General features: G+C 37.6%; 1 protein-coding gene across 3 annotated transcripts in view; it reads right to left on the bottom strand.

The window, feature by feature from the left end:
- Window positions 1-16120, bottom strand: part of FCHSD2 (FCH and double SH3 domains 2) — a 339951-nt gene that overhangs the window by 275864 nt on the left and 47967 nt on the right. For all 3 annotated transcript variants that reach the window (XM_032166892.2, XM_032166893.2, XM_032166894.2), the window contains exon 3: window positions 2915-2960. In XM_032166892.2, the coding sequence (XP_032022783.1) occupies window positions 2915-2960 (46 nt within the window). The remainder of the gene's footprint in view (window positions 1-2914; window positions 2961-16120) is intronic.

A 16120-nucleotide genomic window follows, 5' to 3' on the forward strand; every position in this document is an offset into this window, starting at 1 on the left:
GGCAGGCACCTGTAATCTCAGCTACTCAGGAGGCTGAGGCAGGAGAATCACTTGAACGCAGGAGGCAGAAGTTGCAGTGAGCCAAGACTGCACTACTGCACTCTAGTTTTTCCTGGGTGATAGAGCAAGACTCTGTTTCAAAAAAACAACAAAAATAAAATAAATAAATAAAATAAAATAAAATAAAATAAAATAAAATAAAATAAAATAAAGAAATAGAAATAATCACCAGGAGAACCAAAGTAGACATCCACTTTTAATCTTTGTGGAAAAAGACTGGGATTGGAGCAGAGGACTCACTTTTCATAAAATTTAATGTACTATTTTACATTTTAAATCATGAACATGTCCTATTTACTTGATTAAAACTTTAAATCGGCCAGGTGCTGTGGCTCATGCCTGAAATCCCAACACTTTGGGAGGCCAAGGCAGGTGGATCACGAGGTCAAGAGATCGAGCCCATCCCGGCCAACATGGTGAAACCCCATTTCTACTAAAAATACAAAAATTAGGAGGGCATGGTGGCACGCACCTGCAGTCCCAGCTACTCGGGAGGCTGAGGCGGGAGAATCACTTGAACCCAGGAGGTAGAGGCTGCAGTGAGCCAAGATGGCGCCACTGGACTCCAGCCTGAGTGACAGAGCGAGACTCCATCTCGAAAATAAATAAATAAATAAATATATAAATAAATCTTGTTACAGAAGACTATATCATATAAAAATTTTGATTTGTTAAAATTTTTAAAGCATATCATAGACTGTTTTTCTTTCTTTTTCTTTTTATTTTTAGACAGGGTTTCACTCCCATCACCCAGGCTGGAGTCCAATGGTCCTATGTGAGCTCACTGCAATCTCCGGCTCCAGGGCTCAAGCAAGTCTCCTGCCTCAGCCTCCCTATTAGCTGGGATTACAAGCATGTGCCACTGCACTTGGCTAAAACAGCGTATCATAGACTTTCATCTCAATTTTATAAATATATATGTAGTGCACATGTATGAAAGTGTACTTGTAAAGGGCATCATAACTGTTGCTATTTCACAGGTGTGAAAGGATCAAACCAGATAACATATATAAAATACTCAGAGCATAGTACAAAGTAAGGATTCAATAAATGTCAGCTATCATTACTAGTATTTATTATACAGGCATAGAAAAAGCATTCAAGATCGGGCACAGTGACTCACGCCTGTAATCCCAGCACTTTGGGAGGCCGAGGTGGGTGGATCACCTGAGGTCAGGAGTTCGAGACCAGCCTGGCCAACATGGCAAAACACTGTCTCTACTAAAAATACAAAAATCAGCTGGGGGCGGTGGCTCACACCTGTAATCCCAGCACTTTGGGAGGCCAAGGCTGGCGGATCACCCGGTCAAGAGATTGAGACCATCCTGGCCAACATGGTGAAACCCAGCCTCTACTAAAAATACAAAAAATTAGCTGGACGTGGTGGCGTGTGCCGGTAATCCCAGCTACTCAGGAGGCTGAGGCAGGAGAATCGCTTGAACCTGGGAGGTGGAAGTTGCAGTGAGCCGAGATCGCACCACTGCTATCTAGCCTGGATCACAGAGTGAGACTCTGTCTCAAAAAAAAAAAAAAAGAAAGAGCATTCAACAGAAATATTAAAAACTGATGCTATTCATTATGTAAAGCACCTGATACAGAATAAGCACTCAACAACTACTGATTGAACCAATGAATTAATTAGTTCTCTCTAGCTTTCAAGGAATAGGTGATTTTCTTCTAAGATTATCAAATCAAAAATAAAGGCAGACAGCTACCAAATTAACTATAATGAAATTAGAATTTCATTAAAAAATCTGACAAAGCCTAAAAGAGTTATGCCCCAATCTCTCATTATTTATAATGAGAATAACAACAGTAGCAGCAATAGTGGTTACCATGTAGAAAATTTACTGTATATTAATTTTTCCTTCTAACAATCTCCCATATTTTAAAATTTTTGCTACAAAGACAACTTTTACAATTTGCAGAAGGAAATAACAATTTCAGAATACTACCCCACATATAAAGTAATTGCTTAAAGGGTCAAAATTTTCAAATTGTATCAAATTATCTTTGTACATGAAAGAGTAGTTACTAATTCTTATACAACCACAAAATGATATATCAACATAATTTTTTCTTGTCACATTTAGTAATCTGGACTCCACTAAAGGTCTAAGTAAAATTAAAGAAGGAAATGCTTCAATTTCCCTAGGAAAAGCTCCATGTCATCCACTAAAAGCATTATTACTCTTTATCAACACAGTCATAATGAGAACTAAATGCGTGATGAAAAATTAACCTTTCATAAACTGCAGAGAATGGGGCATATAAAGAAGAATAAATCAACATACTTGTAAAAAGTATTATTATTCATACTTGTAAATACTTTACAAATATAGTAAATAATGTCTCCTCCAGGTTTACAACCCTCTTTATAATGGTTCAAATGCAGCAAAGTGGGGGATCAAAATGAGATAGAAATAACAAGAAAAGGGCTGGGCACGGTGGCTCATGCCTGTAATCCCAACACTTTGGGAGGCCAAGGCGGGCAGATCATGAGGTCAAGAGATCAAGACCATCCTGGCCAACATGGTGAAACCCTGTCTCTACTAAAAATACAAAAATTAGCTGGGTGTGGTGGCACACGCCTGTAGTCCCAGCTACTCAGGAGGCTGAGGCAGGAGAATTGCTTGAACCTGGGAGGCAGAGGTTGTAGTGAGCCAAGATTGCGCCACTGTACTCCAGCCTGGCAACAGAGCGAGACTCCATCTCAGAAAAAAAAAAAAAACGAGAAAGAAATAACAAGAAAAGGAAGGCATAGGGATACTATGGCTTCTCTCCAAAAACCATTTCTGTCCTTAAGCCACGGAAAATTAGTATACCTAGATGGGACCTCCAATTTCAAGCTTACCTGTGCATACTCTCTTTCAATAGCAGCCTTCTTCTGACTGAATGTCCTAAAAATACAAAGAAAAATTAATTACCAGAAGGATAACTTAATAATTTAACGTAAATCTATCAACACACCTTCAAATACTGCCTAGTTAAGATATGTGAGGGAAAGGACAATATTTTATTCATCTTTACATGCTTAGGATTACTGCTAACAGCATGGTCTCTACAGTCAGAGACCTCAGCTGTACCACTTACTAGCTGTATGACCTTGGCCAAGTCATTTGACTTCTCTCTTCCTCAGTTTCCTCCTTGCTAAAATGGGGATAATAACAGTACTCACCTCATAGGGATATTATAAAATTTAGTTACTTGAAATACATAAAGCACTCAAAATAGTGCCTACCACATGGTAAAACCTATATAAATGATGGCTACTGTTATAAGAATAGCTACTATATATTAGGCACTAAAGATGCTTACTGGACTTAACCAATGTAAGAGGGAACTAATGAAAACAAGGTGAAAATCAAATTTTGATTGGCTTCTGAATATGAAAAATGCTCAAAATGTTTCCTTCACTCCAGTTTTTTTATAAGCATTAAAAAACAATGTACAAGGCCACTACAAATTGTGGTATGATGAGAGCACACTTTCCATACATGTATTATATTTCAAAGATTCTAAGGTATACCCTTTTCTTTCCTTTTTTCTTTTTTTAGAGAGAGGGTCTTATTCTGTTGCCTAGGCTGGAGTGCAGCGGTGAGGTCCTAGCCCACTGCAGCCTTTAATTCCTGGGCTCAAGAGATCTTCCCACCTCAGCCTCCCAAGTAGCTGGGACTACAGGTGCACACCACCACATCTGGCTAATTTTTAAATACTTCTTGTAGAGATGGAGTCTTGATACGTTTCCCAGACTGGTCTCGAACTCCTGGCCTCAAAGCAATCCTCCTGCCTTGGCCTCCCAAAGCACTGGGATTACTGGCATGAGCCAACACACTTAGCCAGTACATCCTTTACCTATATTAACATTTATGATACTGGAATGCATCTTTTAATGATGATTGGCGGTATTTTCCTCCATCTTAACAGTATATAAAATAACAGTGTACCTTACAAACATAGGCATTGTAGAGTCAACAAAATGTGTTACTACTGACAATTTACCTTGAATATCCTGAGTTTAAAGACTTTACCGTTATGTGCCAGGAATCAGTGCTCTTAAAATCATTGCACCAGTGTAAAGACATAAGAGTAAGAAGTAGGAAAAAAAAAAAAAAAAAAGGAAAGCACTGAAATAAAGAAAAAGGCAAGAAACCAAAATTCTCATCTTAAAAATCATTTAAATTCACCAAATGACTTGATTTCTTATATAAAAATATAACTGTTTAAGATCTTACTATATTTGTTTTGAGTAAATAATTTCTTAATTTCAAAATAACAAAAGGAAGAAGTTTCACTTTAAACCTAAAGATTAATGCTTATTCAAGAGTGCTTCAAATGGCCAATACAATAAAACAAAGACTACATGATTTTTTTAAATGTTTATTAAAAAAAAGTCTCCAGTGCATTCAAGGTTAAGCAACGAGAGAGGATTCTGGGAGATGGCAGCTTAGTAAACACCAGGAATCTGACTCCCAGGCTAGGTAACAATTGCACTGGCAGAATGAATCATGTAACCATTTTGGAACTAGGAGTCAACTAGAGGGGGTGACCACTGTTGTTGCATTTCCCTCAACATTGATGCAAGTTCCTCTCCTGACTGAAATGACTTTCAGAGGATTTAAAGAACTGATGCCTTTTCCTTCTCCCTTAATTTTTCTCTTTTTCCCCTTTTGAGAGCCAGATCTGGAAGAACAAGACATTCTAAAGCAACCACATTTAAGGGAGAAATTGAAAAGTCACCACACAAACCCACGGGAAGGTGCAGGTTCACAAAAGACTTCAGAAGCCCTGATTTTAACGCTTCAGGCACAGCTCAGTACAGACTACCTACAACATTTAAAAACTTTTTAACTATTAAAAAAAAAATCCCTGGGCAAGGAGGGGAATCTGATTAGCAGAGTTACCTCAAATCTGGTATTCTGGTTCAAGTTGATGTTTGAAAAAAAAAATGAGGGCAGAGTTACCACATTATTACATTCAAATCTCCAGTTTTCAACAAAAATCACAAGGCATGCTAAGAAGGAGAGAAGTATGGCCCATTGAAAGGGGAAAATAAGCCAATACAAATTGTCCCTGAAAAGAATTGATGGCAGATCTACTAAACAAAGATACTAAAACAATGGTTTTAAAGATGTTCAAAGAATTAAAGGGCAAAATGGTAAAACTAAAGAAAACTATGTGTGGGCAAAATGTAAATATGAAAAGAAAGCAATGCTGTGGGGGAAATTAACAGCTTCAAATACTTACATTATTTTACAAGATGAGGCTGGGCGCAGTGGCTCATGCCTGTAATCCTAGCACTTTTGAGAGATAGAGGTGGGTGGATCACTTGAGGCTAGGAGTTTGAGCCAGGCCTGGCCAACATGGCAAAACTCCGTCTCTACTAAAAATACAAAAATTAGCTAGGCGTGGTGGCGTGTGCCTGTAGTCCCAGCTACTCGGGAGGCTGAGGCAGGAGAATTGTTTGAACCCGGAGGTGGGGGTAGCAGTGAGCCAAGATAGCACCACCGCACTCCAGCCTGGGCAAGAGAGTGAGACTCCATCTCAAAACAAACAAACAAAAAACAAAAGATCGATCTCAGATCAACAACCTAACTTTACAACGTAAGGAACTAGAAAAAGAACAAATTAAACTCAAAGTTAACAGAAAGAAGGAAATATTAATAATAAAGATTAGAAAAGAGATAAACAAAGACAGTAGAAAAATAATACAGAAAATCAATGAAACCAAAAGTTGGTTCTTCAGAAAGTTCAACAAAATTGACAAACTTTACCTAGGACTAGGCGGACTTAGGAAAAAAGGGAAAATACTAATTACCAAAATCAGAAATGAAAGTGGTGAACACTACTACTATTCTATAGAAGTAAAAAGATTGTAAGAGTATTATAAGCAACTGTACACCAGCAAATTAGGTAACTTAAATGAAAACAGGGAAATAATCCAAGTGTCCCAGAAATGAATGGATAAATACAATGTGGTATACACAATGAAATATTATTCAGCTTTAAAAAGGAAGACAAATCTGATATATGCTACAATATGGATGAACCTTAAGAATACTATGCAAGGGGAAATAAGTCAATCAAAAACACACAAATATTGTATGATTCCAATTATATGAGGTCCTACAGCTAACTGTACAACAGCCTCAGGCAGTTCCTTCAGGAGGTATACCAGAAAAAGGCATTGTATCATAGGAGATGACAGCTCCATGCATGTTACTGCCCCTGAAGACCTCCTATGGGACAAGAGGTGAAGGCAGAAGACAATAATATTGATGATTCTGACAGTGTGCAGGCCTAGGTTAATGTATGTGTGTCTTTGTTTTTGACAAAAAAATTTTTTAAGTACAAAAAAATAAAAATTTGTAAAAATAGTCAAAAGTTTATAAAGATATAAAGAAAATATTTTTATATAGTTGTACAATATGTGTTTTAAGCTAAATGTTATTTCAAAAGGTCAAAAACTTTTTTTTTAAATTTACAAGTTTATAAAGTAAAAAAGTTACAGTAAGCTAAGGTTAATTTATTTATTACTGAAGAAAGAAAAGTTTTTGGGCCAGGTGTGGTGGCTCACCCTGTAATCCCAGCACTTTGGGAGGCCAAGGCAGGTGGATCACTTGAGGTCAGGAGTTTGAGACCAGCCTGGCCAACATGGTGAAACCCCATCTCTACTAAAAATACAAAAATTAGCCAGGCATGGTGGCGCGTGCCTGTAGTCCCAGCTACTCGGAAGGCTGAGGCAGAAGAATTGCTTGAACCCGGGAGGCAGAGGTTGCAGTGGGCCGAGATCACGCCACTGCACTCCAGCCTGGGCAACAGAGCGAGGCTTTGTCTCAGAAAAAAAAAGTTTTTAAAATAAATTTAGTGCAGCCTAAGTGTATAGTGTAATAAATAAATAGCCTACAGCAGTATACATTAGTTTCCTAGGCCTTTACATTCACATGGCACTCACTGACTCACCCAGGGCAACTTCCAGTCTCCTAAGCTCCATTCACGGCAAGTGCCCTACACAGTAATACCATTTTTCATCTTTTTCCCAGGCTGGAGTGCAGTGATGCAATCATAGCTTACTCTCAACTTTCAACTCCTGTGCTCAAGTGATCCTCTCACCTCAGCCTCTTAAGTAGCTAGGACTACAGGCACATGTCACCACATGTGGCTAATTGTTGTTGTTGTTCCATTCCTTGCTATGTTCCCTAGGCTGGTCCTGAACTCCTGGCCTCAAGCAATCCTTCTGCCTTGCTCTCCCAAAGTGCTAGGATTACAGGCATGAGCCACACTGCCCAGCCCATTTTTTAATCTTTCATACCATATTTTTGTTATATCTTTCCTATATTTAGATATGTTTTGATATATAAATACCATCGTGTTACAACTGCCTACAGTATTCAGTACAGTAACATGTTGTACAGGTTTGTAGCCTAGCAGCAATAGGCTATATCATATAGCTTAGGTGTGTAGTAGGCTATAGTTTAAGTGTACTCCATGATGTTCATACAATGACAAAATTGCCTAACAATGCACTTCTTAGAATGTATCCCCATCATTAAGCAATGCATGATTGTATATATACGTGTGTGTGTGTGTGTGTGTGTGTGTGTGTGTGTGTGTGTGTGTGTACTAAAAAAGTAATGAAAGTTTTCTCTGGGTCATGGTATTATAGGCTTCCTTTACTTTCTTCTTTTGCTTTCCATAATCTCTGGTGTTTTAGTAAACATACAATGTTTGGGAAAAATAAGTCCTTTTTTAAAAAATAAATGCACATTCATAAACATGTACACACACTTTTTTTACACTCATGTTGTTTTTCTAAAATTGGACTAAGAAATTATTATGACCAGCACTACCAAATGTTATCTCCCTACCCACTACAAATACCCAAGCAAAAGAGACTAATTAAAATGAACTAGCTCACACTTTCACCATTTAAAAAAAATCTTAAAAACCTACCTATATATTTTGTAGAAGGTTGGATTTTTTTATATTTCATAAAAGATAAAAGGAAATATTTAAATTATGTATTTATTACCCTTTTAAGTTTATATATAACCCATTTTAAATTAAGGACATTCACGTGAAGTCCACAAGAAAAAGGAATAGCTTTTGTACCCTTGATGTGCATATCAACTAATTTAAATATTCTCAGTGGCATTCTTAGTTGTCAGTAAAATGTTACTTGTCTACCAACTAATTTCCTGTTTTAAAGCAAAAAACAAATGTGGGATAACAACTACTCAAAATTCACATAATAAATATTTGGAAATCTATTCATTATAATGTATCATATATATATCAAGAGAGCACAGAAGAAGAAACCTGATAATCTCCATATAAGATGAAAAGGCATTTGCTAAAATTCTGAATCATTGTCTCATAAAATTTTTAAAAAATATTAATGGGTGCTATAATAAAACAGACAATAACAAGAATTGGCAAGTATGTGAAGAAATCAGAACTCTCATACATGGTTAGTGGAAAAGTAAATGGTGCAGGTTCTGTGGAAAACAGTCTGGGAATTTCCAAACTGGTTAAACACATCATTAGCATATGATCCAACAATTCTATTCCCAGGTGTACATCCAGGAAAACTTAAAATACATGTCCACACAAAAACTGGGAAATGAATGTTCACAGCAGCATTATTCATAATACCCAAACAGTGCAAACAACCCACATGTCCATCAACTGATGAATGTATAAACAAGATGTGGTATATTTATATAATGGAATGTTATTCAGCCATAAGAAGGAATGAAGCACTGATACATGCTACAATATGGATGAACCTCAATAACATTACGCTAAGTGAAAGAAAACGGATGCAAAAGGCCATATATTTTAGAATCTCATTTATACAAAGTGCCTAGAATAAGCAAGTCTAGAGAGACAAAAAGTAAATTACTGGTTGCCAAGGCCTAGGAGATTGAGAAAAACTTTGCCATTAATCCAAAAGTACAGTATTTTTCTTTAACTAGATAAGCATTTTCATACAGAAAAATGAGCACGTAAAAATAGCCATAAAAATTCTGAGAAAGAGTAGTATTTTTTTTAAAAGCCTACCCTTGCCAGATGTTAAAAATTAATTTTAAAGTGACAGTAATTAAAATAGCTTGGTAATGGAACATAAGTAGACAGAGATAATAAAACATAAGTTAGGAATCAGGAATATATCTAAATATATCTACAAATTTAGTAACTGAAAATTCTCAGGGAAAAAAGATGAATTATCAGTAAATTGTGTTGGGATAACTTGATAGGAAGATCTAATGTTAGGTAAACAAAAAATGTACAGAATAATGTATACTATCTTTTCATATAAAAATGTTTACACATATATATTTATGGTAATTACAATACTTCTTAATTACAGCATTTCCTCATGTCAAAAACTGTCCTGTGCAAAAATGCCTACTCTGGTTCCTTTAGAAATCACTGTGACAGAACTCCCTAAAATATTACATGAGACTAGCCTAACAAGGGCTCTACATGAAGAAACTGGCAGTAGTAGTAGAAGAAAGACCTTTTACTACATTCCTGTTTGTACTATTTGAATGTAAACTATGTGCATATGTATAATGCATGTTTTTATTAAGATGAAATTCACATAATATACAATCAACTGTTTTAAACAATTCAGTGACATTTAGTGCATTCACAAATGTTGTACAACCACCACCACCTCTCCCTAATTTCAAACTTTTTCATCACCCCAGAACACTCCAGACCCATTAAGTAATCACACTTCATTCCCCTTTCTTCTCCTCCCCTGTCAACTACTAATTTCTTGTCTCTACAAATTTGCCTCTTCTGGATATTTCATATGAAAGAAATTATATGTGACCTTTTGTGTCTGACTTCTTTCACTTAGCATACATTTGTAAGGTTTATCCAAGTTGTAGTATGTATCAATACTTCATTTGTTTTTATGGCTGAATAATGTTCCATTCTATGGGTATACCACAATTTGCTTATTCATTCATTTATTGATAGACATTTGGGTTTCCACATTTTGAGTATTATGGATAATGCTGCTATCCACATTCATGTATAAATCTGTATGTAAAGACACGTTTTAGACCAGGCGTGGTGGCTCACGCCTGTAATCTCAGCACTTTGGGAGGCCAAGGCGGGCGGATCACTTGAGGTCAGGAGTTCGAGACCAGCCTGGCCAACATGGTGAAACCCCATCTCTACTAATACAAACAACAACAAAAAATTAGCCAGGTGTGGTGGCGGGTGCCTGTAATCCCAGCTACATGGGAGGCTGAGGCAGGAGAATCACTTGAACCCGGGAGGCGGAGGTTGCAGTGAGCCGAGATCACGCCACTGCACTCCAGCCTGGGCCACAGAGTGAGACTCCGTCTCAAAAGAAAGAAAAAAGAAAAGAAAGCAAATATCCCTTCTAGACAGAATTATAGAATGTCAAACCACATTCACATGTTATGCCCCAGCTAAGTTTCTTAAAAGGACCAGTAGGCTCATGCTTTCATGTTCTAGCAAATGTGGTCTTTTCCACTTGGAATTTCCTCCCCTGTTATTTGGCCTAACTCTTCCTCATTCTTTAAAAGCTAGCTGAGGCTGGGCGTGGTGGCTCATGCCTGATGACTTGAGGTCAGAAGTTGGTGACTAGCCTGGCCAACATGGTGAAACCCCATCTCTACTAAAAATACAAATAATTAGCTGGGCGTGGTAGCGTGCACCTGTAATCCCAGCTACTCAGGAGGCTGAGGCAGGAGAATCGTTTGAACTAGGGAGGCAAAGGTTGCAGTGAGCTGAAATTGTACCACTGCACTCCAGCCTGGGCGACAGAATGAGACTCAGTCTCAAAAAAAAAAAAAAAAAAAACCTAGCTGAAAGTATGATCTCATCTGAGAAGCCTTCCTGAATTCCTCTTGTGATTCAGATATACCTCCTCTGAGATCCTCTAGCATCTGCTTTTTTAGAGGTAGGGTCTTGCTCTATCAACAAGGCTGGAGTACATTGGTGTGATCATAGCTCACAGCAGCCTCTAACTCATGAGATGAAGTCATCCTCCCTCCTTAGCCTCCCAAGTAGCTGGGACTATAGGTGTACACCACCACACCTGGCTAATTTTTTAAGTTTGTTTTTTTTTTTTTTTTTTTGTAGTGATGGGGTCTTGCTATGTTGCTGAGGCTGATCTCAAACTCCTGGCTTCCAGTGATTCTTCTGCCTCAGCCTCCCAAAGTGCTGGGATTACAGGCACAAGTCACCATACCTGGCCTGGCATCTTCTAACATAGCATCCACTTTAAGTATTGTAATTGTCTATGAATTGACTATGGAGCTCCCTGAGAGCATTTAAGTGTACTCTGTATCTTAGTATTTATATGTTTAGCACAGTGATTGAATATTGTAAAAAGTTCAAAAAATGTTTGTTGAATGAATGACTGAAACAATAGACAAAAACTACATAATCAGTTTTCAGACTCTTCATAAATTTGATTAATAGCTCAGCAGGTTAGCTCCTGAGACAGGCAGAAACAAGATCACAATCTACATCCACATGGACCAATTAAGTTTCTTGACTTTGGTCACATTATATCAGTTAAAACAAGCATTTTGTGTATATCAAATCAAGGAGGGCATCGGAGTATAAAGGATTAACCTTACCCAAAGACAGGTCTTACCTTTCTCTTTGGCTTCTGGGAGGTAATCTCTAAGCCCTTGGAATGTCTTGCCTGACATAAGTGTTTTTGTCTAATGGGGACCTTGGGCCACACCAAACAGTCTATGCTAACAATGTGATTTCATCGGGGGTGGGTGGGATGATGAGCCTTGGGTCACTCAGTATCATCTCAACCTCTGGAGAGGCTGGAGGCTAAGGCCAGCCGCATGAGTAGTAATCACGTCTAAGTGACTGAACCGCAATAAAAACCGCATACCAAGACTCAGGTAGGCTTTCCTAATCGGCAAGACTCTGTGCATACTGTCACACATCATTGCAGAAGAAGTGAACACTGTACAGTTCCACAGAGGACAATGGGAAGCTCTGATTGGAACTCTCTTAGACCCTGCCCTGTGCACCTCTTCCCTTGGCTGATTTTAAACTCTACTCTTTTGCTATAATAAATCATAACCTTACTGAGTAAACTTTCAGTGAACTCTGAGAGTCCTGGCAAATTATTGAATCTGAAGGTGGTCTTGGGACCCACAAAATTGCAAGTCGTGTCAGAAGTAAAGGTGGTCTTGGAGACCTCCAACCTTGAAGTTGGTGTCAAAGTGAAGGAGGTATTAGGGACTCTCGAACTTACAGCTGGTGTCAGAATTGAGAGCTGTCTTAGGAGAGCTGTAATGAACCCATTTAAATTCATCACCAAGATAAGCAAAACCCCTAAGAATGTTCAAATTATTAATGGTGGTAGTGAGGATGGGGTATTGATGATTTCTATTTTTTTTTTTTTCTGACGGAGTTTCACTCTCGTTGCCCAGGCTGGGGTGCAATGAGGATAAAGGGCAATGGAACTCTATAACATGTTGTTGGTGGGAATGTAAAATGGTACAACCACTTGGGGAAAAGTCTGGTCTTACATAATTAAACTTACATTTATTTTGATATAAGAATTCCAATACTAGTTATATACCAAGAGAAATGAAAACGTGTCCACAAAAACACTTGTACAAAAATATTTATACCATCTTTAGTCATAAATAGCCAAAAACAGTCCAGTTGTCCATCAATGGGATCATGGATAAACAGTAATATATTTATTCTTAAATGGAGTAAAGCTCAGTAACAAAAACTAATGACCACTTCATTTTTGCTACGATACTTGACCCCTGTTATTTTATAAATGACACTGCTTAAATATACCTAATATTAGTATATGAAAATATTTTTAGCATGGGCAGCAAACTTGTGTAAGGGAACTAGTGCTTTTATTATCAGCAAATTGATAATTCTTTCATAAAGAAATATCTTAATTTTGTTCTGGAATACAGTGGCTGTTTATAAAGGTATTATTACAGTAAATACTGCAATAGCTCTAAAATGATGACCTGAGAATACAAACAAAAAAATTTTTTAACAAGGCAAGCAGAACGAACAACTGAAGCTATGTAAGTCTGGCAGAAAGTAAATTATTTGGCTCCTAATAAAAAATATTAATTCTCTAACATCCATTGAATATCTTCTGGATTTCAGGTATTCTACTAAATATGCAATGAGAATATAAAGATGAATGAAACACAGACCCTGCTCTCAAGGGATTCATTTGAATACAGTATAAACAGATGACGCCAAGGCCCACAAATGCTATAGTCATAGAATGAAAACTAGAAGTGTTATTTCTTATTAATTAGGTGACCTTGAGTGAGTTAACTTTCCTGACTGTGGTTCAGTTTCCTATCAACAAAATAAGAATAAAAAGAAAATCTACCTCATAGGATTATTATGAGGATTAATTAAGCACATTTATAAAGCACTTGGGATAAACTTGGCACACAGCAAATGTATTAAAGTATTTGCTAAATAAGTGACAATATCACATTCCACAGCTTATAAATATGAAATCTAATTCAGTTTTAACATTTTCAGTAAATGAATGTGCAAAACACTAACAAAAAATACATTTTAAGTACTTCTCAGCCAAATAACAAAGAAAAGTCAGAATCTCCCCTCTCCTCCAGTCAGAAATCACCCAAAAGAACAGAGTAAGAAACATAACTGGAAATATGATCTCCAATAAAACTAGGAAACATATGTATGGACATACAAGGGAATGATATGCCATAAGGAGAGACAACTTGGAGTAAGAGGAGAAAGGTAAGGCACAAGGCTCCAAAACTCAAAGCGGGAGTACCTTTGTACAAGCATACTTCCTGAGGTATTAACTTAAATTCTGCATTTACAACAACAAAAGCAGGGAACATGGGCTGGCAGAGGAAGCTTTCCTGTTCATAGTTTGAAGAAGTAGAGGAGACAGAACTAAATAAGGAATCACACAAACAAGCCACGCTGGCAGAAACTAAGTTGCTGGTGTGGCAAAAAGATACTGAGAGAGCCTACACTATGAACAGCCCTGCAGCAGCAATCTTCACTGACTGGCTGAGGATAAAAAAAAAAAAAAAAAAAAAAAATGCACAAAACTTGCTCACAAACAAAATTGCTGTAAATTTGAAAGACACAACCCTGAGCTACCAACATCTAATATCCGATAGTGCTATAGAAAAAAACAAAAAACAAAACAAAAAAACCTTCTCATTCAAAAATAAACCACCATAAAGGAAGCAGGAACGAGGTATCTAAACAAATGTAAAATTTTTAAGAGAAGAAAGAACAGGAAAAACATGGTAGCTAAAGGACACCCATGAGCAAAATGCTGCCATGAAAGAGATAATATGTAACCAAATATTTAAAATGAATTTTTAAACTTCTTGTATTTAAAAAAGAAAGCAGGCAGGGAACAGTGGCTCACGTTTGTAATCCCAGCACTTAGGGAGGCCGAGGCAGGTGGATCACTTGAGGTCAGGAGTTCAAGACCAGCCTGGCCAACATAATGAAACCCTGCCTCTACTAAAAATACAAAAAAATTAGCCAGGTGTTGTGGCGGACGCCTGTAATTCCAGCTACTGGTAAGGCTGAGGCAGGAGAACCACCTGAACACAGGAGGCAGAGGTTGCAGTGAGCCGAGATTGTGCTGCTGCACTCCAGCCTGGGCGACAGGGCAAGACTCCGTCTAAAAAAATAAAAAATAAAAAATAAATAAATAAAAGAAAGGAAAGGAAAGGAAAGGAAGAAAGAAAGCAAATACCACTTCCAGATAGAATTATAGAATGTCAAACCACAAGAGAATAGCAATGGTAAAAAGGTGCATCCTTGTGTTCTTCCTGAACTTATAGGGAAAGTGTTCAGTCTTTCACCACTGAGTATGATGTTACTGTGAGCTTGTCATATGTGCCCTTTAACATGTTAAGGATGTTTCCATGTTTCCCCAGCCTAGACCGTGTCACTACACTCTGGCTTGAGGGACAGAGTGAGACCTTGCCTCAAAAAAAAAAAAGGAAATTTCCTTCCATTCCTAGTTTTCTGAGTCTTTTTACCATGAAAGAGTGTTAAATTATGTCAAATGCTTTTTCTGCCTCTACTGAGATAATCATGTGGTTCTGTCCTTCCTCTTACTAATGTGATGTATTTCATTGACAGATTTTTTTTTTTTTTTTTTTGAGATAGGGTCTCGCTCTGGTCATCCAAGCTGGAGTATAGTGGCACAATCTCAGCTCACTGCAGCCTCAACCTCCCAGGCTCAAGCAATCCTCCCACCTCAGCCTCCCAAATAGCTAGAACCACAGGTATGCACCACCAGGCCTGGCTGATTTTTGTATTTTTTTTGTAGAGATGGGGTTTCACCATGCTGCCCAGGCTGGTCTTGAACTTCTGAGCTCAAGCCATCCACCTGCCTCAGCCTCCCAGGTGGCGGTTCCCTGGGATTGCAGGCGTGTAATCCCACTTGGTCGTGGTGGATAATCCTTTTAATGATTTGTTGTTGGATTCAGTTTCCTAGGGTTTTTTTTTTTTTTTTTTTTTGCATCTCTCTTCACAAGAAATAGTCTGTAGTTTTCTTCTGTATCTGTTTGATTTTTGTATAAAGGCAAAGACAGCCTCACAGAATATGTTAGAAGCATTCCTTTTTCTTCTGTTTTTTTTTGGAATAGTTTTAGTAGGATTGGTGTTAATTCATCATTAACTGTTTGGTAGAATTCACCAGTGGAACCATCTAGTCCTATTATTTCTTGTGAGGTGTTTTTTTTTTTTTCTAATTACTGATTCAATCTCTTCACTTGTTATTGAGAATTTCTATTTTTTTTTCTGTAATCAGTTTCAGTAATTTGTGTGTTTCTAAGATTTATCTATTTCGGGAACACTTTTACACTGTTGGTGGGACTGTAAACTAGTTCAACCATTGTGGAAGTCAGTGTGGCGATTCCTCAGGGATCTAGAACTAGAAATACCATTTGACCCAGCCATCCCATTACTGGGTATATACCCAAAGGACTATAAATCATGCTGCTATAAAGACACATGCACACGTATGTTTATT

This window comes from Hylobates moloch, unplaced genomic scaffold, assembly GCF_009828535.3.
Source record: "Hylobates moloch isolate HMO894 unplaced genomic scaffold, HMol_V3 SCAFFOLD_11, whole genome shotgun sequence".
NCBI lineage: Eukaryota > Metazoa > Chordata > Mammalia > Primates > Hylobatidae > Hylobates > Hylobates moloch.